Here is a 23875-nt window from a genome sequence, read left to right on the forward strand (position 1 = left end):
GTAATATTTTAGCACAAATATTTAGTGCAATACTACTAAATTCCACTGCAGGGGACTGGAGCACCTCCCTTATGAGGAAAGGCTGAGAGGCTTGGGTTTGTTTAGCCTGGGCAAGAGAAGACTGAGGGGGGTTTTATCAAAACTTATAAATATCTGAAGGGTGGGTGTCCAGATGATGGGGCCAGACTGTTTACAGTGGTGCCCAACGACAGGACAAGGGGCAATGGGCACAAGTTGGAACACAGGAAGTTCCACCTGAATATGAGAAAAAACTTCTTTCCTGTGAGGGTGCCAGAGCAGTGGCACAGGCTGCCCAGGGAGGCTGTGGGGTCTCCTTCCCTGGAGACATTCAAAACCTGCCTGGACGCGTTCCTGTGCCCCCTGCTCTGGGTGTGCCTGCTCAAGCAGTGGGGTTGGATGAGATGATCTCCAGAGGTCCCTTCCAAACCCTGCCATTCTGTGATTCTGTGAAATTCTCCAACCACCTGGAAAATATTTATAAAAGCTGTACCACATCAACTGTGCTTTAAAACGATACCCACCTGTGTTTTATCTGTGCACTGAATGTGTCAGTGGCAGTGGTTTAGTATTCCCAAAGCCCACCATCCAGTTCTCTTTTACCATCCCCTTTTTCAAAAGTTAATTAAAACATCAGCAGTTACTATCAAAGAAGAAGGATGTGCCTTTATTTCTGTAGCTTAATGATAAAGTAATAACCTAGCTTTAATTATAAGCCATATAGGAAATTATGAAAAATAGCAATGCCCTGAAGTACCTATCACAGAATAACATCCCACAGAGGAAAAACACATTACCTAATCACATCTGGCACACCCCCCACCTTCACCCCAAACATGTTGCAACCTCTCTGCTCCTTGGATCTTCTGTCCTACTTCCTCTTCCCTTTTTTTCAGTGGCCCTTTTTCAAGTTCTAACTTTTCATTTTTTTAGGACTATATAAAAAAATATCTGTTTGGAGCTTATACCTAGTTTCATAACAATGAACACAAAAACTTTTCTTTTTCAGTGCCGTCTTTTCTTAAGAATGTATTTTGGTTACCTAAACAGATAATGTTCGTTCACTAAAAGCAAAATATTAACATACTGAAGAAGGCCATTGATGCCTGCTGATTCTCAACACTTTTTTCTCATTTCAGACATAGTTTTTGATTGTCACATGTTTTCAATTTGTAGTAATTTAAAACCCTGCCCCTCTTTGCAGCACAATAAAGTTTGGCTTTAATGATTTTCTTGCTGTGATCAGTGATGCCCAGATTTTTCTTTCCAAAAGCCACACCCTGCTGGTGCTTTTTTATTTGCCCTGTGCTTAGACTAAAAAAAAAAGATTCAACTTAAAGGATCAGACTAAAATTATTCCATTTTTTTTTTGAAGTTGAATTGCATGTTTCTTAAAGTGACTCATTTGCTCATGAACCACAATAGTGCTAAAGAACCAGGAACAATTTTACTGAATCATCAGGTTGCTTAGAAGGCTTTGCAATATTGTCAAAATTTAACTCGGAGAAATGAAAAACATTCCTTTAAAAAAAATCTGAGTATTTGTGGAAAAATATTCTGATTGCTACAAAAGGTAGATTGTGTGTCTCCTCTTGCTGATGTATTTATTAACTGATATGAAGATCAAATAGGCCCCAGAGGTAGCCTTACTGAAAAGAGCTGGCTAAGCAGGATGGTCTCATCTAATATTTTTACAGCCATCTTACATGGGCTGCCAAGGCCAGTATCTGTCCCATTGTTGCCATAAAGATGATTGAACAAATGCTTAGGGATTAATCTTCAAGGATTTTTTTAAAAAATGTGGCTGTGTGGGAGAGAACATAATACAGAACACAACCTTTTATTCTATTTTCTCTCCCCATGCTTCAAATGTCACTTTCAGACCTTTTGAGAAGTATGTGTGCATTTTAGAGATAGGCACTAAACCAGATACGTGCACATTTTCTGGTTAATTCAGAGAAACCAGCGTTGTTTTCTGACTTCCATAATTTTTCGATAACATATATCCCCACTTCTGTTCTGGAGTTCACTGCTGAGATTTGGACAGAAAATGAAATGCTATCTTAAAAAAGTTCATTTTGTAGGAGTCTTCAGCTACAGTCAAATGTGTAACATATCTATGAACTTTTTTCCCAGTCTGGAAGTTTGCTCAGAATATTATCTCTTTATCAGTGTAAGCATATATAAAAGCCAGTCCTTTTGCTACAAATTAGACTACATAATTCTCTGTGACAGTGTTATCACAGACAACTTCAGCTAGGTTAACATTCTTCAAACAAATCTCCACATTCTGTTAGGGAAAACTAAGACTACACTAGGTTGAAATGTACTGCAATTATAATAATATATGAGAAGATTTACATAATTTTAAACTTCTGGGGCTATAATGATATTAAAATATTGATAATATTTTTATAATAGGAAAAATGTTTTCTGCTATTTTAAAATTGTAAACAGTTCATAGACATCTTTTCCACCTTCCAATGTGTGACTCCTTCAGCTGCCATAAAACGTACCTTTGTTTAATCTGAAGACAAAATCGCTGTAATTTCTAGAGAGATACATTCTGCAAACCAATTTTGTAGTAGCTCACTGCTGGAGTTCTGAATAAGTGTAAACATTTTTAGGATTAGGCTAACGGATTTGATAATGTAATTTATGTTATCATTGCATAAAGAAGTGATTTTTTTCCTCCTGCTTTAGATTTGTAAGTAGTAACGTTTTTAAAATCTGTGCTGTGGTCTGAAAACCTGTTCTTCCAACATCCATGCACCAACCAAGCTAAAACTGCTGTCCTGTGTATACAGATCCTCACCTTGCATGCACAAGGTGAAGCTATAGCAATTACAGAACACTGAAAAGAAGTAAAATATCTCTGCTCTGCAGGTCTAGGTTGGGGAAGAATATGAGATCACTGTGTTTTGTGTATCGTTTGCCATACATACAGGCTCCTGCCTGGAAAGCTAACAGCTCATAGAGACTGTGTGCTTTTCCTTCACAGCTAGCAGTTGCCTTTGATCAAATAAGCCCAGAAATGTTTGTCACAAAGCAGAAATACCCTCCAAGAACTTACTGAAGGATACGCAGTAAATCTTTCAGTCAAGCTTCAACAACAACCGCAAAAGGTGCTAGCAGATTCTTCTTCAGCAGGAAGAAAGGTAAGTTTTGATAGAGCCCTTTCTTAAAAAATTCTGAGTCAGTAAACTAGTCTTAAAAGAAAGTTCCCTGTTATGGATTAACTATAAAAAGAATATGAGAGATTAACAGTGAGGGTGTTTTGTGGCTATAAACAAATAATTGTGTGCACGTTGTGCTCAGAGCACAAATAGGACCGGGAATTTGAAGCGCCCCTAGCTGACCAGCATATATGTCTATCATTGGTCTGGTGTAACAAAGATAACCTGATAAAGACCACACTATGACAGTTTTTCTGTTGCATTGGCTGCTGAACAGACAGAAGCTGTTTTCTGCAGCCAGCCAACTACTGATCCAACTCTCTTCTGCCAGTGGTGCAGTCAATGGGAATTCCACAGGCAAATCAAAGCTACATTTTGCCTTCATTTTCATCTGAAATATAAGTTGGTTGGTCTTTTGTACTCTAGACTGTCATTTACTACTCATTTTCCTTTATTAATGTTTATGAGCAGAAGCATAAAATGATTCTCAAATGTAGTTTAACTGATGGAAGAGTTGACATTCTGACCATGGCTACTGCTGCACCATGAGCTGCATTAAGCCCATGAATCAAGGTTTGCTTTTCATTTGTCTTTGAGGCAACATACAGTAGAAAGTATCCTTAAAATGCAACTTGCCTGTAGTTGAAGCAATGTATCAATTTGTCTGCATAGGGACTCAGGGGCGAAAGTGCCCAAAGTCCTTAGCAAACAGCAACAGAGCATTAAAGTGTTTCTTATTACTTTATATTCAAAGGCCTCTCCCCACACCATGTCTTATAAATAAATTGTAAAATGGTCTTTCTTAGATGTTTTTTAATACTTTTCTGATTGAATTATTAGTAACAAAATGCATAGAAGGAAAAGCTGCTATACCCAGCAAGAGGGAAAGCCAAGGCACTCGATTAATTTGTAAAATTGTAAAGGACAATCAATACTGTGGGCAAGTATTTTTTTTTATATGCAGTTTTTAACTCATAAGCTACAGTATACCTCATCTCATTTCAACAACAGCTGATGTCTCCATTTCCCCTGGAAATGCCTGCAGGTCCCATTAAAAAGAATCATAAATAAAATGTTCCAATGAGCTATGGATTGATTGGTTGGTTGATTGATTGGTTGATTGATTGATTGATTGATTGATTGATTATGTTGGAAAAGCTGACATTTTCACCCATCATTCTAAATTATGTTTAACAATGGATTACCAGACAGTAATTCCTCTGATAGGAGATGAAATAAAGTAGCAAGCTGTTTCAGCAGGCTAGTCCAAGGAGATGGCAATAAATCTGCTCAATTATTGTATTACCAATCCAGTTTTCACTGCTAAGGACATTGTTATTTTGTTTAGACTTGTTCATGCATCATAGATTATTTTATTTAACTCATTCAATGGGAGAAATGGCAGTATTGTGTTCTCAGAGTTGCAAAGAACCGAGCTTTGGGAGACTATAGTAGGCCTCGAGCAGACAGGAAAAAAGCTACCAAGCTCCTATCAGACCAAAAATAGGTTGTGAAATCCACATTTTAGAAAGCAGCATTTTGTTTTCAACCTGGTTTGCTTTACTTATCTGAAAAGTCTCAACCAAAGGATACTGCCTGAGAAGCTGATCCATTAAAACAGAATTATTGGATCTTGTATGATGATTTGTACTTCACCTCAGTCCTGTAGTATATCAAGAATTAGGTCATTCAGCCGATCTTTTGGCCTGGCAAATTAGATTACAAATAACTGTAATAAAAAGGAGTCCCTTTTTTTCCCTCCTTCACTCTTGGGAGGGCAGAAAGCATGCTAGGTCTATTAACAAAATCCTGTCACAGAAAGTTATTTGCTTTGCCAGCCTGACCTTACAGTCCTGATAAACTCCTCTTCCTTGCAACGAAATAAAGAACGTTGCACTTCAGCACCCACATTGTCCCCAGAATGTTTTGTAACAGCAGATAATATTACATCATGGAGCCTGTCTAGTGCCCAGCTAAGCCACCCAGATGTAAGGGAACTTTGGATAAGTTTTAACCGTCCATCCCAGACTGCAAATCAGTGGAGCAGGTGGTCTGTGGAAAACATATCACACGTATAGTGTGAAAAATCCCTGTTACTTTACCAGTTACTTTTCTGTAAAAGAAGGACAGATGAGAATAATTGTCTCTCCACTCTCCAACACCAGCAAGGCAACAGCCGCCAATCCTTGCAAAAAGGAATTTCTTCAATGCAGATCCAAAACCTGCTTCCCAGGTTTTCACAGACCTGACCCTTTCCCTGTGCTCATGGTCATCCCCAACAGAAAGATGTCATTAAAGTAGGATTTTCCTCAAAAGCAAAAACACAAGATCACTTTTACTCTAGTTGTGGAATCTCTGTACTGAAGTGCAGTAGCTAGATGAAGAGGAGAGATGCGCAGAACATAGAGTTTATTTCTTCCCCAGTTTTATCACTCAGCTGCCAGTCAAGAAGTGAAAGCTGCTGAGGCACAGTGGAAAATTTCCTCCAGTAAAACGTTTCCTCCCTGACTTGTTCTTGTGTCTCAGCCTGTCAGATAAGCTTTTATCTGATAGACGGAGGCAAGGACGTGTTGCAGAATAGTGCCCCCATGGAATCATAACCTAAGTATCTATGCAGTGCTGGACTAACTTAGCACTAAGGAACATGATATGGGAGTCAGTGTGGATAGGTCTTAGGGAAAAATAAGTTTGATTCGCATCATTTGTCAAAAAAAGGCAAAGAGAATTGTTAGGAGTTATTGGGACAGGAGTGGAAGTAAAATAAAAATGTTGTTATGTCACTGCATTGACTAACAACACCCATTCAAAAAGGGTATAGAAGAATTAAGGAATTCAGTGAAATCAAGAGTTGAGCCAGGCCTAAACTATTGAATAATTATTTGAAATATTTTATCACCAGCACAGCCAGATTCCAGCTACTGCTAAGACTCACCGTGTTAACAGACCAGCAGCTAACTGCTAATTTTAAAAAGACAATAAATACATCATAGATGTCTCCCTTCAAGGATGCACACTGCTGCAGACTTCCATTCTGGGCACCTTGATAGTGCTTACTCTGTACAGATTTCTAAATGTATTCATGTTATTGATCTCCTAGTCCTTGACAGTCAAAACAATCACTCTGAACTCTGAAGATAAACCCAAAAGCCAGGTAACTCAGTTAAAGAATAAGTTCCACATGATGTATCCAAAGCCATGTACAGAACCCCCACACACACCTGAGTATGTTTATGGTGAGGAGATGGGCATGGTAGTCCCAGGGCACGGACTCCCGAGGCGGCTCTTGGCAGGTCTCATGGTCTGAAATGTCTCTGCAAGCCCTGGCAGAAGGAACACAGCAGCCAAGGACGATACATCCTGCTGACTACCATGAAGGGAGGGAACGGGATTTTTGCCACCATGCTCTGTCTTGCTTGTCAAAACAGCTTTGTCTAGAAGCTGCCTAATGGAGTACGTCAGCACGGACCCAGGAGCAGAGCCATGTAATTGCTGTGGCAGAACAAGCGGAGGGTATGAAAATATTGTAGTACAGGCAACAAACAGTGGGTATTTCATTAAAATTGTTAGCAAAAAATGGTTCAAAGGTGTTCATATTTTCCTAATCTATACAACACTATATACCTATGTATATTCAAAGGGTTATCGGTACCACATGCACCAAACCAATCCCAGAAGTGGGATCAATTGCAGTTGCTCTCAGAAGAGGGCCCAGAGGGGACCAATTCAATGATGATCCTGTCACAGAGTCTGGAGTCAGCTAGGCATTCCCAGCAAAGGTCCAGTCTGTCTAGCAGATCTCATAGAAAAGGGTTTGTGCATGAGAAGTTCTCAGAAAGACAGGGTCTTTTAGCTTTTATATTGCAGAGACATAAGAGGCATAGGACATCACCACCTGGAGGCAATGGGTGCTATTAGTTTCCATTTTTCACCTGGGACAGCCGATAGATGATGATGGCTTCTATTTTCTCAGACCAATTTTTATTTTTCCAGACTGCTTCCTTTTTCTTCCAGGTAGAACAGCCAATAGCGGTTGCCAACTCCTACCTTCTCAGAACGTTCCCCCCTTTTTCCAGGCTATTTTTCACCTTTCCAGATGATGTTGCTGTTGTAGTTCCTTAGTTTTGTGCTTATCAATGGTATCTCAGGATGTCTCCAGTTTCTCAGTACTTGGCCACACTTCAAAGATGCCAGCTGTGTTTCTGAAGGATGATCCTGCTTCCCAGGCTGCCAGGCATTTTCCCTGTCAGTATTTCAGCAGGCATCATCTTCTGTTATGTATTTTTCCCTTTATAACCAGGTCATGTTTGTGGCTGCTCCCATCAGTTGCTGAGTTCTGCTTAGTCTTTAACGAATTGACAATGCTAGACTCAGAAAAATGGTATTTTGCAGGTGCTACAGGATGACCGGAAAAAAAGCTGTTCTAAAGATGTATAAATGTCATCTCGTCAGCATACAACTGTTCTCACTTCCTCTTTTTACTTTTCTTCTGATTCCCACCTTACCAATTTTTTTAACAAGAGGCTGTATGACATTTCCTGAAGCTACTCAAATCTTCCTTGCTATGAGGAGACAGTAACACATGTACTTGCTCTGTAAGGCAAGGAATTCAGTCTCTGAACTGTAATACTGGATTGCTTGTGGATATATGTGAAGGAGGCTAAAGGAATTGTCTGTTTACATTTTGAAAATTTTTTTTGTCATGCTAGGTTGTTATGCTAATTTTGATCCCTCAGTTTCTGTGATTTCCGTGTTTAGGCCAGACTAAACTAAAGCCAGACTATGGAGGCTGAAGTCTGCTTATTTGATATAAAAAAAATTATTCTAATAACAACACAAAAGGATCAATGAAGACACTGTTTTACTTTTTCTGATGTTGGCCAAGACTGCTTGGCTTTGAAGAGGAAGTGTGAGCAGAAAGAGGAAGCCTGTCTATCTTTGCTTTGTGAGGCAGCCCCATTTCTCCCAGTTTGTGGCCTCCCTGGCAGCCCCCGGGGTTGATTTACAGACCCAGTGGGGGAAGCCGATTGTTCTCTGCTGCTTAGCATGGTTGTGACTTCCTAATTTTACTGACTGTAAAAGCAGCAGGTAGAGCTGCACAATTTTTTTTATTTCTTCTGCAGGAAAGAATATTCACTTGTATACTCCACGCTAGCACTTTTTGAACCATCTGTGCAAGTACGCAAAAGGCTCCTTAGTACAGCACGGGCTTAGGGAGACAAGCCCTCTGCTCGTCCTGCTAGGAGGTACCTCCCAGCATCTTAGTGGAAGCAGGGAGGGGGAAGGATGAGAGCAGCAACCATCCCTGTTTGCTTTCTCTGCACGGCAGTACCTGGTCCAATGCCCTTGACTTTCTCACAGGCAGACTTCCTTCTCCGTTGCACAAGCAGGATGCAGCTAGTCCCATGCAAATGCAAAGGCGTTGGAGCCAACAGCTCCCACTCAGGAAATCTAGCAGCAGCACCTATTGCCTACTCACTGTCTGCGAACTCCAGAAATTATATGAAATGAAGGAACAGACCAAGAAAGCAGGATTACTGCAGATGGCTGAGGCTAAGATGGTATTTTCTTGCTGAGCCAATTCTTGCCTTTCATAACACTGTTGAGCTAATAGGCTTAACGCTGATTAAATAATAGGCTAAGTGTGCTATAATGCTATGTAAAGACCATTAAAGCTTCAAAATGTAGCCTACTGGGCAAATGTTGACCGGGTTACCTCCAGCTGCTTTCAGTAGTACCTGCATTCAGTTGGTCAGACAAAAGCCCTGCGAAGCTGTCATCAGCCAGGCCAGCTAACTCACTGCCACCCAGAGGTAGTTTGGATACCTCTGACCAGTACCCGTCCCATCACCACCAGCTGGCCCTTCTGCTACCCACTTGGTGCTGGTGGCAGGGAAGCCCTGACTTGAGGCATGACCTGACTGCAGCCTGCAGGGAGGTTCTGCCCGTTGCAGGGGACTGGCACAGCCCCTGGGCCCCCTGCACCCTGCTCTCCCTCCACCTCTCACCTGGATTGCTCACAGCTAAACCAGCTGCTTTGAGGTTTTCCACGTGACATCTATTCCAAAGAGGTCTGGGAGATGCACTAGTTTGGTTACCAAACTTTTGCTAGATTGTGTTGTGCTTTTCCAGAAATACCCTTTTTCTCCACCTCCCATCTTAAATGGGTAAAAATCTTGATGGGTTTCAGTCCAAGGAAGTGTCTGCCAACACTGAAAAAGAGGGTTGTATTCACCTCCAGGGTAACGGCGACAGACTTTGTTTTTCTGATTCTTCAATAACTGGGAGAAGTTTTGAAAGCCAGGGTGAGGTGACTGCCCTTTCTTGGCTATATTTGTCCAGCATTGTCAGTTGCACTCACGTGCAATATCTACTACCATGTCCAGGTAAAGCTTCTGCCTCAGCAAATGATTTCTGAGTAGGTTTTCGTTAGCTTCTCTGCCCCAGCAGTAACAGTCTCAGGAAATCTAATAGTGCAAAATGTTAGAATGACATGGTGTAATCCAAGGAATCTTTCTTTCACTGAAGTGCTACCCTTTGTCAAGGCAGACAAATACTCTTATCCTTTTCCTTGGGCAAAACTGTAGATCTACTATATCTCCTTGTGTTAGTAGGCTAATTTCTTGCCATATGTGCATAAATAGATAAATAAAGATAACACAAGTGATTTTTCCATGGGTTGTTGCAGATACAGTATTACTTTCATTTAAGTAGTTGTAATTCAGCAACATTTCTGCCTACTGCACCTCCTATTTAAGCCTTCTATTTTCTCAGTGGGTACCAAAACAGGGGCGTTACACTGATGGCTTCTCAGTCGCTGGGATTCTCTTTTCTCTGAGCTGATGTTACACAACAAGCCTTGTCTCCAAGAAATAAAAAGATGCTATTTATGACTATTCATTAATGAGTCTTTATTATACACTTTGTGAACAAAAACCTGGGAAATCTGCCCTAAAGGAGTTACATGAAGTTGCTCTATAACCCCTGCATGGGGCTTGCCTGCACTGGGTATTTCAAGGCAGCACCCACAGGCAATGTGTCTTCAGCAGGATTTTGTACCGGATTGCCCACCACTGGGTAAAAACACATTAAGATATATGCAGAAGTGACAGCACGACCCTTGTGGAGATTTTCAACCATGCTGAGTTGATACAACTGAAAATCATGGCATTTCCTCATCAAAACACAGCCCATCTGTTTCTGCATAATTATTCTCATCTTTTATTCTGTACAGCAACCGTAACAATGGGCTCTGCAGGTGTTGCCGTAATACAGGTGATCATGTTTGTATTTTGATCAAGTAATTTTGGGTATGTCTTGTCAGTTCTTGTATCAAATTGACTTCCAAACCCACATATGATGTGTGTTTATGGCTTTAATCTTTCACTCACTTTGCCTTTGTAAAACAAATCTTTATTATAGTTTCTGATTACTCCCTACAGTCAAGACCATACATATTATTTAGGTATAAATTTTCAATCATGATAACGTAGTTTTCTGCTGTTACTGTGGTTTTGACTGCTACTATTTTTTTCCATTTTTCTTTAATTCATCTATTTATTATTTACCTCCCTAGATGTTTAACATATCTTTATTTTGTTCTATACATGTATCTCTTCTCTTTTAGTAAAGTCAAGGTCTTTTGATGTGGAAATGTTTAGGACTGGCTGGATCCTCAGAAGAAATTACTTCTTTTGATACCTGAATCAAAGTATTAGTAAAATAATGCCTCCACAGTACATTATTTCGACAAGGTCCATTGTTGATGTTGATTATTTATAGGGGAGAGTTATTGTGTTTTTCTCACATTCACATGTTTGTGTAATTCCTTTGGGATGTATAGATGCCATAATATTATGGTACTGAATCAGGAAAATTAATCAAATTACAAGTTGTAGGCCAAGAAATCTTTTGCTTGGTTTAACTTTGTTGTTTCTATCCTTTAAGTTTTAGTTGCCATATTCAGCAGATATTTACCTTTTATATCACTGATTAAATTAAGAGGCAAATTAATTTAAGGGCTCTGATTGATCTTCAATGCCAGCAATTTGGATGCTTATTAAGTGTTTTAAAGTATATCTAATTAAAGATATATGCTTTACATCCGATAGTAAAACATTTAGCATTTGTCTGCTTAAATTTATTTAAGTATTATCACTTCTTCTGTAGTTCAAGAAGAGTTTTAAAGACTGTATGCATAATTTCCTCATTCTGAAAGAATGACTAACCACTAATTGCACTGAATACAGTCTTCCTCTTGCCTAACTTTTATAATTAGAAAAATAAATTGGCCCTTACAAAGTGTTATGTCTTTACTTGTTCCTAATAAAAATATTATGTCCCCACCCACTATCTATTTCAAAGGTTAAGAAAGACTGCTGATCAGAGGAGGGATCAGTTAGTCAATGCTAGAGATGAGTCTGGAATTTAGGCATTGAGCTAAGTCACGCGCTGCTCTGAATCCTTTTTCTCCAGTTTTTTCTTCCCCAAATTAAAAACCTGTTCTAGAACAGCAGCAATCAGCCTTTCTCATATCTTCCAAAAGAGTCCAGAAGGTGCAGCCACATAAATAAAAGCTGCCATAATACAGAAGGTGTTTCGTGTGAGGAAGCATGAGTTTATTGTAATACCTGATATGAGCTTCAGAAGAACATATGGCCTCCCCTAATTGGAGCAAAGTAGCTAAGTTTGAAATACTTGCAAAACTTTACAAATAAGATAGTCTTAGAAATTGCTATATATGATTAGATAGGAGGGAGTCTGGAGACACTGCATCCTTGAGTAGAATCGATCAGGGAAATGCACTAGAATAAGCTAGTTTAGTATCAGTAAGAGTTGTGTAACCTAGCCAAAAATGAACTGAGCTTGCCCGGAGACTGAGTTCAACTAGCAGACACGGTGAGGAAGACTATCCATGACCACCAGAGGACCCTGGAAGACCACCAATAAACATGAATGTGCACACATTAAGGACATTTGCATATGTTAATGAGTTCTAAGAATAGTATTAATATGATAATAATTTTCTAGTAAACTAATGAATATGTATGTTCTGATTGCATATAACCACTGTAGTGGAGCATCTCTGCTGTAGTAGAGCAACTGGGTGCACACACCAGGCAGAGGGAGCCCCTCTGCGCCCAGCTCCACGATGAAGAATGCCTGCTTTCCAAAACTACAGACTGAGTTTTAGAGGGTTCTTACATTTGCCAACTTACAGCATCAGTTCTGCTTTCCCCTTCTCCAACCCCTTTATGAAAGTGAAACCGTCGTCCCCTGCCTTCACCTTCCCCACAAATCCTTTGGCTGTAACTACTGGGGAGGGGGAGGAGGCCTAAGTGGCGAAACAAACCCTGTGACATTTCTTTGAAGGCTCTTGGTGAGGAAGAAGAGAGCACGCAGCAAGTCAGGAGGTGTGACTGCGCCAGCCCCATTTTAAACCCAAAAGGAAAATATTGGCAGTTGTAGGTATTTTGCACTTTTTTATAGAACTATTTATTTGGGAATAGAAAGAAGAGGTCACGGGCATGACATGAGTTAAAAAAAAAAAGTATCAGTGACTTCTCCCCCCTTGTTTCTGAAGTGGAGTAATTACAAAATAATGGGATATGCTGAGCATAAGCAGGACGCAAGGATTTGGACATCCTTCCCCAAACAGGCTGGCCTCTTTTACCTTTAGTACAAGGAATTTGGGGTTTGATGTTTAAAGAAGCAAAAGCAGAACTGGAGATTGCTGCAGCTGATTTCTGTGGAGGTGAATTAACCTCCCAGGATTTATTTGCTTGTTTAGCAAGGTCACATAGGCCTCCTGTTGAATCAGCGGAAAAACACACCTACCTCAGGCCTTCCCCTTCATGGAACGAGGAGGAGCTGGTTGAGGATCCTGACCCTTTCAGGGTCGGGATCCACAAATTTGTCTCCTGCTGCCTGGTATTGCACCAAGCCCCACTTGCTGTTTTCAGGGTGCAAGACAGAGACGGGAAGGGCAGTGTTTGTACATGCTTCTTCCCCTGCGCTTGACTGATCAGAGCACACAGGCAAATGCATTAGGCTAAGTAATAAGAGTCAGAGCTTTCTTTGCTGAGCGGGAAGGGCTGCAGGGGGATGCTACCACTGTTTGTGTGTGTGAGAAGATGCTTTTCTCTTTTTTAAGGTTGCAGTGGGCACAGGTGCCCAGGCACTGGCAGTGGAGGGCTCGGGGGCTGCAATCTGTGAGGAGACGCTGGAGCTGCCCTGGGCAGGTTCCAGCCAGCTGCAACGGACCCACCGCTGGGCCCTGCAGCCAAGGTGGCATCACCTGCGGGAAAGCATATTAGAAAGGGCAGAAAATGCTGGGCAGGCAGAGAAAGTGGGGAAAAAGAAGAGTTGAGAAACAGCAGAGGCAACACCAAGGTCAGAGGAGGAGGAGGAGGTGCTCCATGGCAGAGCTTATGCTGCCCGAGTCTGTGGAGGACCTACCTGGAGCAGAGGAGAAGCGGGAGAGGGAGGGCATGGCCAAGAGGCATGTCTGTGCACCAACCAACCATAAGCCCCTCCCGTGCTGCTCCTTACCTTGCTGAAGGGTCAAAGTGTGACCTGCGGTGAAACAAGGGGGAGGAGAGGAGCCTAGAGTAACACTGAGCCAGGGAAAGGGGAGAGAAAAGGTGTATTTTAATGTTGATCATCTTCCTTCCCAATACCCAAATCAGTAATTAAATATCTGTATTAAGGGTAACTGGTAAGCGATCTCCCTGTCTTTGACTCAGTCCATGAGCTTTCTTGTTTCTGTTTTTCCTATTTCCTCCGCCCATTTCACTAGGGAAGAGGGGACCGAGCAAGCGGCTGGATAGGAGCTTGGCTACCAGCCAGGGCCAACCCACCACAGAAAAACAGCAAAACACAAGTTTGTTCTTAAGCCCAAAGCTTACAAAGAAGCCATACAACAACAACAAGTAAAGGAATTCAGGCTGTCAGTCTCTGCATTCACTTTGTGTCACTGACATGGGTTGTCTGTGCTTCCTCTCCGTGCCTGTGCACTGAACTTCACATTAGAAAGTTAGACTTTCCATTTTAAATCAGCTGAGTACTTTGCAGATCTATAAAACAACTCCTACAAGATTGATTACACAGTTCTTGCAGTATGAAAGCCTGTTTGATCGATTGCAAAGTCAGTGAGACCTTGTGCTGCTCAGGCTTTGCACAATAGTTTAAGAGCATTGTTTCTAGGAGCTCACTGGAAAAATAATACGTTTTAATCTGCAACTCATATTCAGGTTAATAAACACAAAGTAAGGTATGCACCATCCCAAGTGAACAACTTCCATGCATCTGCCTATATCCTTTTCTGGTCGAACAGAAGGCATATCGTTCTTAAATCTGTTCAGTATTAGTTTAATTCTTACTTCAGAAACCCTTCTTCTGTGAGAACCTAGTCATTCTTTCCTCAGCTCCTTTATTGTCTTGCCTGAAGGTGTACATACCTATAACATAAAACTTGAGAAGCTAATACCCTACAAAAGATGGAGTTGTAAAGGATGATGGAAATGGCTAGAAAAGAAACAAAGCAGGCATAATAAAAGTATTCTTAAAATAAAAAAGCATTTATTATGAGATTATAATACATGCCAAAATAAAGTGTGTTTTAAACCACGGGTATGTTTATTAGTTGTATTTACAGGTTTTTCCTCCTATTTTAAAATTAGAATTTGTTTTTGTATTTGTGGGCATTGTTAAAAATAAATATTTTAAAAAGTGTGATTCAAGAACAGATGCATACAAGGAGGAAAAGGGAGCTCTGACTTGAAATGAAGCCATTCCAGATAAGTCCAGAGCAGAGAATGCATTAGGGTTGAAAATTTACACATGCCCTACTTAAACTGAAAGGGCAAAGTTCTGTAAAATCAGGAACACATCATGTAAAAACTAACAATGCAAGCCTTTTTCCTCTTTTATAATATCACATCAAAGTTACACAGAAGACCCCAGTGATCACTAGGGAATCTGCCGCAGTCTAGTTTTTCCAATCCGATTAAGTCCATACTTCGTGGAATAATATGTCCCCCGTCTGCTGCAGGCCGAAAGTAAATGCGGTCAAACCTCATCTTGCACTTGTACTCTGCATCCAGGTTGGTATTGGAGTGGGTGTCCCAAGTATAGCGGCAGTGTTGCGGTTTACCCAAAAACTCCCAGATATCCATAATGTTGTTTGGTAACTTACCTAGCTTAGTAACCTGAAAGTACAAGGGGTAAAAATCCACAATATACGGAATCCACAAATTTTACCTTCAAAAGCAAAACTGAGCTGTCACAGTATCACTTTTTTGTGCAAAACATGAGTGCTTAAAAACAAAGATATTGGAGACATTTCTAAACTGTGGCATTTCTCAGGATACTCTAAAGCATGACCAATTCCTGTAGTATTTTCTAAATCAAAAACATGTTACAAAATAAATGTTCAGCTCTGAAATTTTGATATACGGGGGTCAACACTGTGTTCTTGGAAACAATGTCATTCCAATTCACTGCAATGAAATTTCACAACAGGGAAAAAGATGAAACACTGACCCGTTAGAAATTATGCACAAATTTCACTTTTAGTATCAGTAGCCAAAAACTACTTCTAATTTTGAATGTCTCGATGATAGGGGATTAATTTTAAGCTCCCAAGATCTATTTCTCCAGAGCACCCTACTCTTTCATTGATTCTACAGGCATTAACTCTCTGAGAATTGGAGAGCTGAGCAAGTAAAGAACAGGTTCTCAAAATGCGATGCTTTTGAAGTCAAAACTTCATCAACTATCCCCAGATATAAATATTGCCAATTAAAGCATTTTGTTGGGGGGGTGGGAGCTCCTCTTCATATACATCACCTCAGCTATAACAATGCCTCAGCATAGCAATGCCACAACTTCTACTTAGTCATGCTTCCACTTTAAGAATATATGTTGCCTATCTCTGTTCTGCCTAAGCAGGCCATTTCTCATAAAGGCTACAGAAAAGCCTGAGAAGATTTTGTCGTAATACCGTCTCAAAACAACAAGGCTGCTTATTTCTATTTACCTCACTGTCTCTGAGGTTTGTATCCCCTCCAAATATAACAGTGGTGGACTCAGACTCCTCCTGCATTTTGTTTAACACTATTTGCAGTTGCTTCAAACGCTCCTTAGAGTGATTTTTGGTGCTCTCCAGATGCGAGGTCATAAGGCAAAGTTCATTACCAGATATGCTCACCTATGCATGAAACAAAGAGGCAATGTTAATATCCACACCATGATAAGAAGTTCAAAGACAAAATCTAATCACAGAGTAAATTACTGAATGACAGAGCTCTGGTTAATATTAGTTTTACATTGAAGAAAAGTGGCTCGCAGGAGGTTAACAGGCTTTTAGTTTTGTTTTCAGAGGTCATAAGACTTGAAAACAAATTACGGCCAGTAACGTACACAAAAGATTTAAGTTTGTTAGTATCAAATGCAACTCTGTATGTTTGGAGGAGAAGGTTTTCTGCTGTTTGAGACTGTCAGAGAGTAAAGCCAGTCCAGCTTTTCCTGGGATTTTTTTTCATTCTGAAGGCAGAAATACAGCTGTTTAGTATATACAGACTCACTCACATGCACAACCAAAAGGTTCCTCATCATGGAGGTTGTTGGAAAAGGTACTATCTCATGTTTCAGTAGCTTCACTCTCGATTTCTTTAACATTATGGCAGTGAAATAGCCATCTATGTTACCTAAAGAGGAAAAGGGAAAGAAATGGTCAAGGATACCTTTTGCCATGCCATAAAGAAGTTAAGGTTCTGAAAGAGACCTTTCTACCATGATCTGGGAAGAATCACGTCAATTTGTAAGATGTACAAAGTTATTAGTTAAAAGTTTCATAATAGCGGTGAGAATTTTTCAGATTTTTTAAATGCAAACATTTAAGAAATGACTTACCTATGGCACTTTTTTGGCTACCCTTGCTATCAGACTTTCAAAAAGCAGAAGAAATAAAGGAAACCACCAGGCAAGCAAGCTTTTCACATGAATAATTTGCATCAAACTATATCATAATATCAAAACACAGAAAGTAATTTAAGTGCTTCCTTCTTCACTTCACCGTTTTCATTCCTACAAATGGTCAGAGATTTTGGCAAGGGAGACAGAATAAAACCAAACTTACTTTTTCCAGTTTCTGTCTCCAGAAACTGGGGGTTGTTTCTTACCTGGAATAATAGTGTAACTGCCTGCTCTCATCTGCAGAAGACAGAGATGTGTCGGGACAACCTCTTGTAAAAACACAACATCTGGACTGTATCTGAAATCGGCAAGACAAGATTTTAAATTAACTGCTGAAAGGTCGTACTGTTACACTCTGAGACCAAAGGGAACAGGGTCAGGGATTTGAGGTGCATCATGTCCTCATCTTCCTAGATATGGTAAGAATGTGTTTTTTAAAAAAAGAAAAGTCTCTCCATCATATTTAGCAGCATGTAGACACATTGCCATTGTTAAAAGGGAGGAAGCAGTAATTATTATGGACATGGAACTGACATGGTAATGAAATGCATGGCTTCCTCATACTTGATCTTGCAAACATTTGCACAGGTTTCATATACTGCGTACGTGAGGAATTCAACTTAAGCAGCTGCAAAGCGGCTTTGGAACAAGTTCTGCAACGTCTAAGTTCTCCAGGAGATTCCAACCGCCACTTCATTCCCTTACAACAGATCCCCTCAGGTAACCTGCCATTCATTTTCTCCTGTGTCATCGATGCAAGCTCTTTTATTTCTTAGATCTGTGCAGTCAGTAACAGTTCATGTGAGGCAGCAGCCCTGAAAATGCTGATTTAGACATGGCTTTACAGCTGTCCCGATTTTTGTTACACTGCTGAACAGCCCTCCTCTAAGCAAGTGAAGGGCAAACCTAAGGCCTTACTTACAGAAGAAAAATAGTCACCCCAGATTAACAAAATCAAGTGAAAACTGACTTAGTTAAGGGGTTTCTGCTGTTTTAAGAGGAACTTAAACTATCGCTTGTTTCAATCATTTAATTTACACTGATAAGTTACTGTAGTAAGAAAAATCAACTTATGTAACTATTAAACTGCTCATAAATACATTCATGGGAGGCTTCCACTGGTGCAACTATAAAAGGTACTCACAGATTCTATTGCTTTTATCTTACCTTGCACATTTTCTTTTTTGATAGACAAGTAACAGAAAATGTGCAAGAGAGCCACATTTCACAAAAAAAAAAATCTTTTTTGTTGTTGAAAACAGTTTGCTCTAGCGTGAAGTTATCCATACTAGTGGAATGAGACAAACACGTTTCTTGGAGTTTTATCCTTCCCTCATGTATAGGATAGAAGTATGCTCTTGATGTGCGACTACCACTTGAACAATATTGTTCATTACATAAAAGCTTTTTAATGTTGCCATCGCAAAATATCTAACCTCCGGGATGCTGCACAGGTTGACATCTCTTTCAACCAGTGTACCAACTTTTGTTCAGCTCTTTAGGATTTATAAAGTGCTTGTATTGTTGCACCTAACATTAAGGTAACTTGGGCGTGAAGATTTGTAAATATCTAAACCAAGAAGCTTGCTTTTTCCTTTAAAGCTGGGTACATGACAATACAGAGATGAAGCTCCACTTACAACGCCAGGTAAGAACAGATTCCTCTAGTTCGTTCTTTTAGATTTCCTAGATCCAGCCCGTCAATGTTCCAGGTTATCAGTGAGAAGCAGCTGTCATCTTCTTGTTGCTTCGAGTCTGCACTGTTGACATTGGCATTACTAGTGGTTGCATCTGCTGTGAGGTCAATACTAAAGAGAGAATTTACTTGTTTGTCAACATGCATAATACTATTCCTCCTGCAATTACATCCCTTATCTTCTTGTTTTAGACCCACCACAACTTACAGGTGGCCACCTAAAACTTTCCCAACAAGTAAGTTAACATATATTTATCTCAACGTAATTTAAAAGTGCAGTAACTAAAACCTAGAGACCTCAGTCATACAGAGCCTTAGTACACAGGTGAAGGTAAGCGTTTTTTCCTCCTCCTTATAGACACAAGATAACATTTACCAGTCTGATTTAAGTTCATCAGACAGCAACCGATGTAATCCAAACCACTTGAGTAATTCAACTCTTTCCCCAGCAGGCTGTGTATATTAGTTTTCCAAACACTTTCCAGCACATTAGAAATAAACAACTGCAGCCAGGACTTTCTTTTACATGCCCATCTTTGTAGTACAGCTGAGATTCTTTTGCAATTGCTGAACCGCCTGGGGAGGTACATGTGCAAACTCACTCTGTGATAGCCCTTTTCTTTGGGAATATTTACCCCAAACCCCACCTGGAAAACACAGGCCCAGTCTACCCTGTTCTTTTGATAAAGACTAAACAACACTGCCAAAGTCTGATACAATGTAAATTCCTTGAGGAAAGGGAAGTCTGTAACAAAATACATTAAATAGTACAGCTAAGACTACACAAACTTTATGTTGGCAAAGTTGGGATACTAGAGTTTTGTTTTTAAACACAGAATTTGTATGGACACATGAAAATAAGGCCTGGAACCAAAACAAATCCGTTCCCTAGAACTTAGGACTAGTTTTGTACTTGGTGCTGCACAAAAAACATAGGATTCTGCTACCCAGGTACATGTAATCTACACTGAACCAAAAAAGGAAAGCCGACAAAGGAGGGAAAGCTAAGGGATATTTAAGAAGGTAAATAACGTGGTATATGCCTCCAATACTTCCATGATTACTTTTTACATATATACTGTAACCTGAAGGATTATGAGATGAAATATGAAAGTCTATGTGGTCTGCAGTGATCTTCCCCTGACTGGGAGGTCCTCCCTCCCAACACACCCTGCATACAACAGCTCAAGACAGAACCTACAGTGCAAAGACAGACCGAGGCTAGAAAATAAAAAGGCGCTGCTAATTTGAACCCGGTATATTCTGACTCATCATGGACTACCTGGAGAACAATGCTAATGCTCAGTAGGCTTGCATTTTTTCATACATATATACGAAGCAAAAACAGGTATGCTGTTATCAAATACAGCTTATTCATAACTATAAAGATCAAAAGGGCTCTTCTAGATAACATGCAAGCCTGTAATAAATAAATCTATAGGAGAAAAAGGTTCCCTCAGGACTGTGAATGGCAGGGATCTGTAAAAGTTCAATTCCACATGCAGTTCAATACCCTCGGTATGCCCTAAGGGCATGTCATGAGATTGTCAGTGTGTCTAAGGCACAGATCTCAGATCCTAACTTCCACAGGTACGTTTAACAAGGTGTGCACGTACACATCGGTTTTATTTACAGAAACACAAACACATGTCATACATGACACAGTTTTCACATATATAAATGTGCGTGCGTACAGTAAAATATGCTTATGTATTGCTGCACAAGACAACGAACAGAAAATTACCTGTCCCTCCTCTGAAAGGCTCACAACCTACTAGCCCAGATGAAGGCGGCTGAGGCACCCACAGAGGGAAAGCACAGCCCGCAAGCCTGACAGACTCTCAAGGGGAGCTGGCTATTCCCCACGAAGGGGGCAGCCTTAGGAAACGACGAGAACTAGTGCGGAAACATAAACGTAAGGAACGGAAACCACCTGCCCAGCTCGCCGCCGGCCGCGGTGCGAGGTCAGCGGGGCGGGGAGCGGTGCGCCCCGCGGGACGCCACGACCCGGGAGCTGGCTGCCGCGCCGCCGGGGGGGGCCTGCACCTGCACCGGCCAGCGGAGCGGGGCCTGCCTGCAGCTGGGGGGAGACGGGAGGGCGGCGGAACCGCTCCCCTCGCCCTCGCCCCCGCCCGGCCCCCGAAGCCGCCTCCTCCGGTCACACACACGCACCGCCCCCGCCCCGGGGTCGCTTACCAGCTGCCAGAGCCCGCGCAGGCCGGCGGCACCCCGCCCGCCGCTGCCACCGCCGCCTCCTCCTCCAGCGGCGGCTCGAAATAGGCGTTCAGCGCCCTCTGAAACACAGAGGCAGATGGCAGGGAAGGAAGGGGAAGGGGAAGGGGCAGCCCCGCCGACCCAGGGCGTACCTGCATGTGCCAGTCATTGCCGGCCAAGAAGGTGCGCGCCACCGCCGCGTCGCTGCTGGTGATGGCAGCGAACTCGGAGCACAGCACCCTCCTCCGCTTGGCGAGGTGTAACGCCGCCGCCTCCTCCTCCTCCGCCGCTGGCAGCGGCTCCCCCGCCGGCGGGCACTGGGCCGCATCATCGTCCTCCCCCGCCGGCGGGCACTGGGCCGCATCATCGTCCTCCCCCTCTCGCCGCCCCTCCGCCGCCGCCGGCTCCAGCTCCATAGCTCCCGGGCGGCGGGGCGCTGCGGGCGGAAGGCGGGGGGAAGCCCCGCCCGCCGAGGTTGCCGTTCCGGGACGCGGGCGGGCGGCAGTCGGCGGCGCGGGCTGCAGGCAGGCATGGGGCTCACGGTGGAGAGCCTGAGGGAGGTTATGAAGCACATGGTGGAGTCGCAGGGCTTCGACCGGGTGCTCCGCAAGGTACGGGCGGGCGGCGTGGCCCTCAGGAGGGTCGCAGGGCAGGCGAGGGCGGCCCGCCGCCGGCGGCGGCCGTTAACGGCAGGCTCTAACTGGAGGCCTGGGGCGGGTTAGCCGAACGCCACTCCGACCGCGGCGGCACGCCCCTCGGGGGCCCGGGCATGCCCTTGTGCACCCCGGGTTCGGGGCCTCCGAGCCGGGTGTGTGGCCGTGGTGGTAACGGGCGGCAGAAAACACAGCTGTTACCCAGTGCCTCAAACGCTAGAGCTGCCCCCCGGTACCTCTCCGAAGGCAAGGAATGTGCTGAGTAGCTTTCCCTCACGGAAAGTTATTGAGTAACTAGTATTCATTCCTTCATGGTACCTGTGACTGAGGTAACTCACAGCACTGTTGGTTTATGCAATGAACTGTTACTCTTCTCTGTTTGAAAATAAAATCTGCTCATCATAGCATCTGACACTTCACGTTGGAGTGAGACTGCAAACACAAGCACTGGAGTGCTCTGTGGGCTTCTAACAAGGCTCGGTATAAAGAACTGTATTTGACTGGTACGGCTCTAACGTAATGCTACATTACGATCAGAAAAGTTGAAATGACCTTACTGTGTCTTCTTAAATGTTGTAGCGTGCAGTAACGTAGCTGAGGTGTTCTTGAGCTCCTGCGGAGGGTGGGTCTGCGAAGTGTATTTCATTAAGTTTTACAATGCTAAAATTCCGTGTTTCATTTCTATTTGTTTGTGTAACCGTGGCATGGAGAGAAGCAGTAAATGTGGCTAAGAAAAACAACCATTTTAAAAGTTATGTCTTTTGCATTGTAGAGGAGCAAGTGGTGCTTTCATTGACAGCTCCATGATCCAATACATTTAATAGAAAGTAACTCTTTGCAAAACAACTCTTACTATCTTGTTTCCCCAAGACATTTTGGTCTTGTATATAAAAATATAAAGCTTTAAGATTATGAGGTTCCTTTATCTTTACCTAGAACTCCAATTAGTTCCTAGTCACCACTTTACTGTGATAACTTTACTCTCATTTACCTTAAAATCCTAAGTGGAGAACAAATGCAGTATTTCAGCTTATAAAGGTAGCAGCCTGGAAATGAGCCTTGGGGGACAGCCTTCTTGCCTTGGTCCGGAATACTTGACTTTTTCTGGAATCTCCTTCCAGAAGTATGATGCTATGAACATAATCATAACAACAATAAAAGTACAGTTTTGTTTAAAATGTCTGCCATTTTTCTGGGAGGGACCTGAAGCCTTTCTTACCATAACTAAATATGACTCAAGGCTTTTACTGTTCTGGAGAAGACAGATTTTAGTCTGAAACTTTTCAGCTCCAGCATCAGACTTAGTTTCTGGTTTAATTCCAATGTGGTATCTATATAGGGCTTAACACTGGGTTTTAAAGCCCTTTCTCCAGAGGAATAATGCATCGCAGTAGGGGCTGGAAGCCAAAGCAGCATATCGCTCACTGAGACAGACACGTGGGTGGACAGGCACAGAAGAGCTGCAGAAGAGAAGTACAAGCCAGCAGCTCTGGCTGTGTGAGTCCTGGAAGCATTCAAATGCTGAACTATTTTTGTTAAGGAGAGCAGGCGGCTAGTGACAGAGCAGAGCAATGACAAATGAAACCAGATGCTTTCTTTGCCTTGCTGCTGGAATGGAGCACTCCCTGATGGCAGTGGAAGCCATCTGCTCCCAGTGTCAGGCAGCAGTAAAGTCCTCATTAGAAATTGTCAGAAACTTAGGCCTCCAGTCAGTGCAGTGCTGCATACCTGCTTTAGGACTTGGGATTTTCGTCGATCAAAGTGCTATTTCTACATCAGGACGCTGCCTCAGTGATTTCCCTTCTGCTTAATTCCAGGTTTTTCCATTGGTAGATGGACTGTGTACTACATCATCATTTCTGTGCAAAATTTGGATAAACTTTGGCCTGTCAGAAAGGGGCATTGGCTGAAACTGAACTCTTGCACTGCATCATAAACCAGGAATAGTGAAACTGGAGACATTTCAACCTTATTCCTTTTAAGATTAAAGAGATTCAAGTCAACTCAGCTGATCTAGTATGCAAACATGTAACTTAAAAAAACTTTGTAAAAAAATTAGAAAACTAGCAAGAGTTAAATATTATGCCCACATTTCATCTGTGACAGTCTCAAGGTACTTCAGAGACAGCTGTAGGTATAAATAC

At 42.1% G+C, this 23875-nt stretch overlaps 1 protein-coding gene across 2 annotated transcripts; it reads right to left on the reverse strand.

Moving 5' to 3' along the window:
• Positions 1–14749: 14749 nt before the first annotated feature.
• TDP2 (tyrosyl-DNA phosphodiesterase 2) lies at positions 14750–21539 on the reverse strand. 2 transcript variants are annotated; one of them, XM_064443135.1, is made up of 7 exons: positions 21231–21539; positions 21061–21158; positions 18809–18928; positions 17375–17466; positions 16782–16900; positions 16231–16401; positions 14750–15400 (listed from the first exon to the last, which is right to left on the reverse strand). In XM_064443135.1, exons 1-7 carry the CDS (start codon positions 21492–21494, stop codon positions 15119–15121), a joined length of 1146 nt encoding a protein of 381 aa, XP_064299205.1. In that variant the 5' UTR covers positions 21495–21539; the 3' UTR covers positions 14750–15118. The 2 variants fall into 2 exon arrangements, with proteins under 2 accessions (XP_064299205.1, XP_064299204.1); XM_064443134.1 differs by having other exon boundaries at positions 18809–18976; positions 21231–21538.
• Positions 21540–23875: the final 2336 nt, after the last annotated feature.

This window comes from Phalacrocorax carbo, chromosome 2, assembly GCF_963921805.1.
Source record: "Phalacrocorax carbo chromosome 2, bPhaCar2.1, whole genome shotgun sequence".
Lineage (NCBI taxonomy): Eukaryota > Metazoa > Chordata > Aves > Suliformes > Phalacrocoracidae > Phalacrocorax > Phalacrocorax carbo.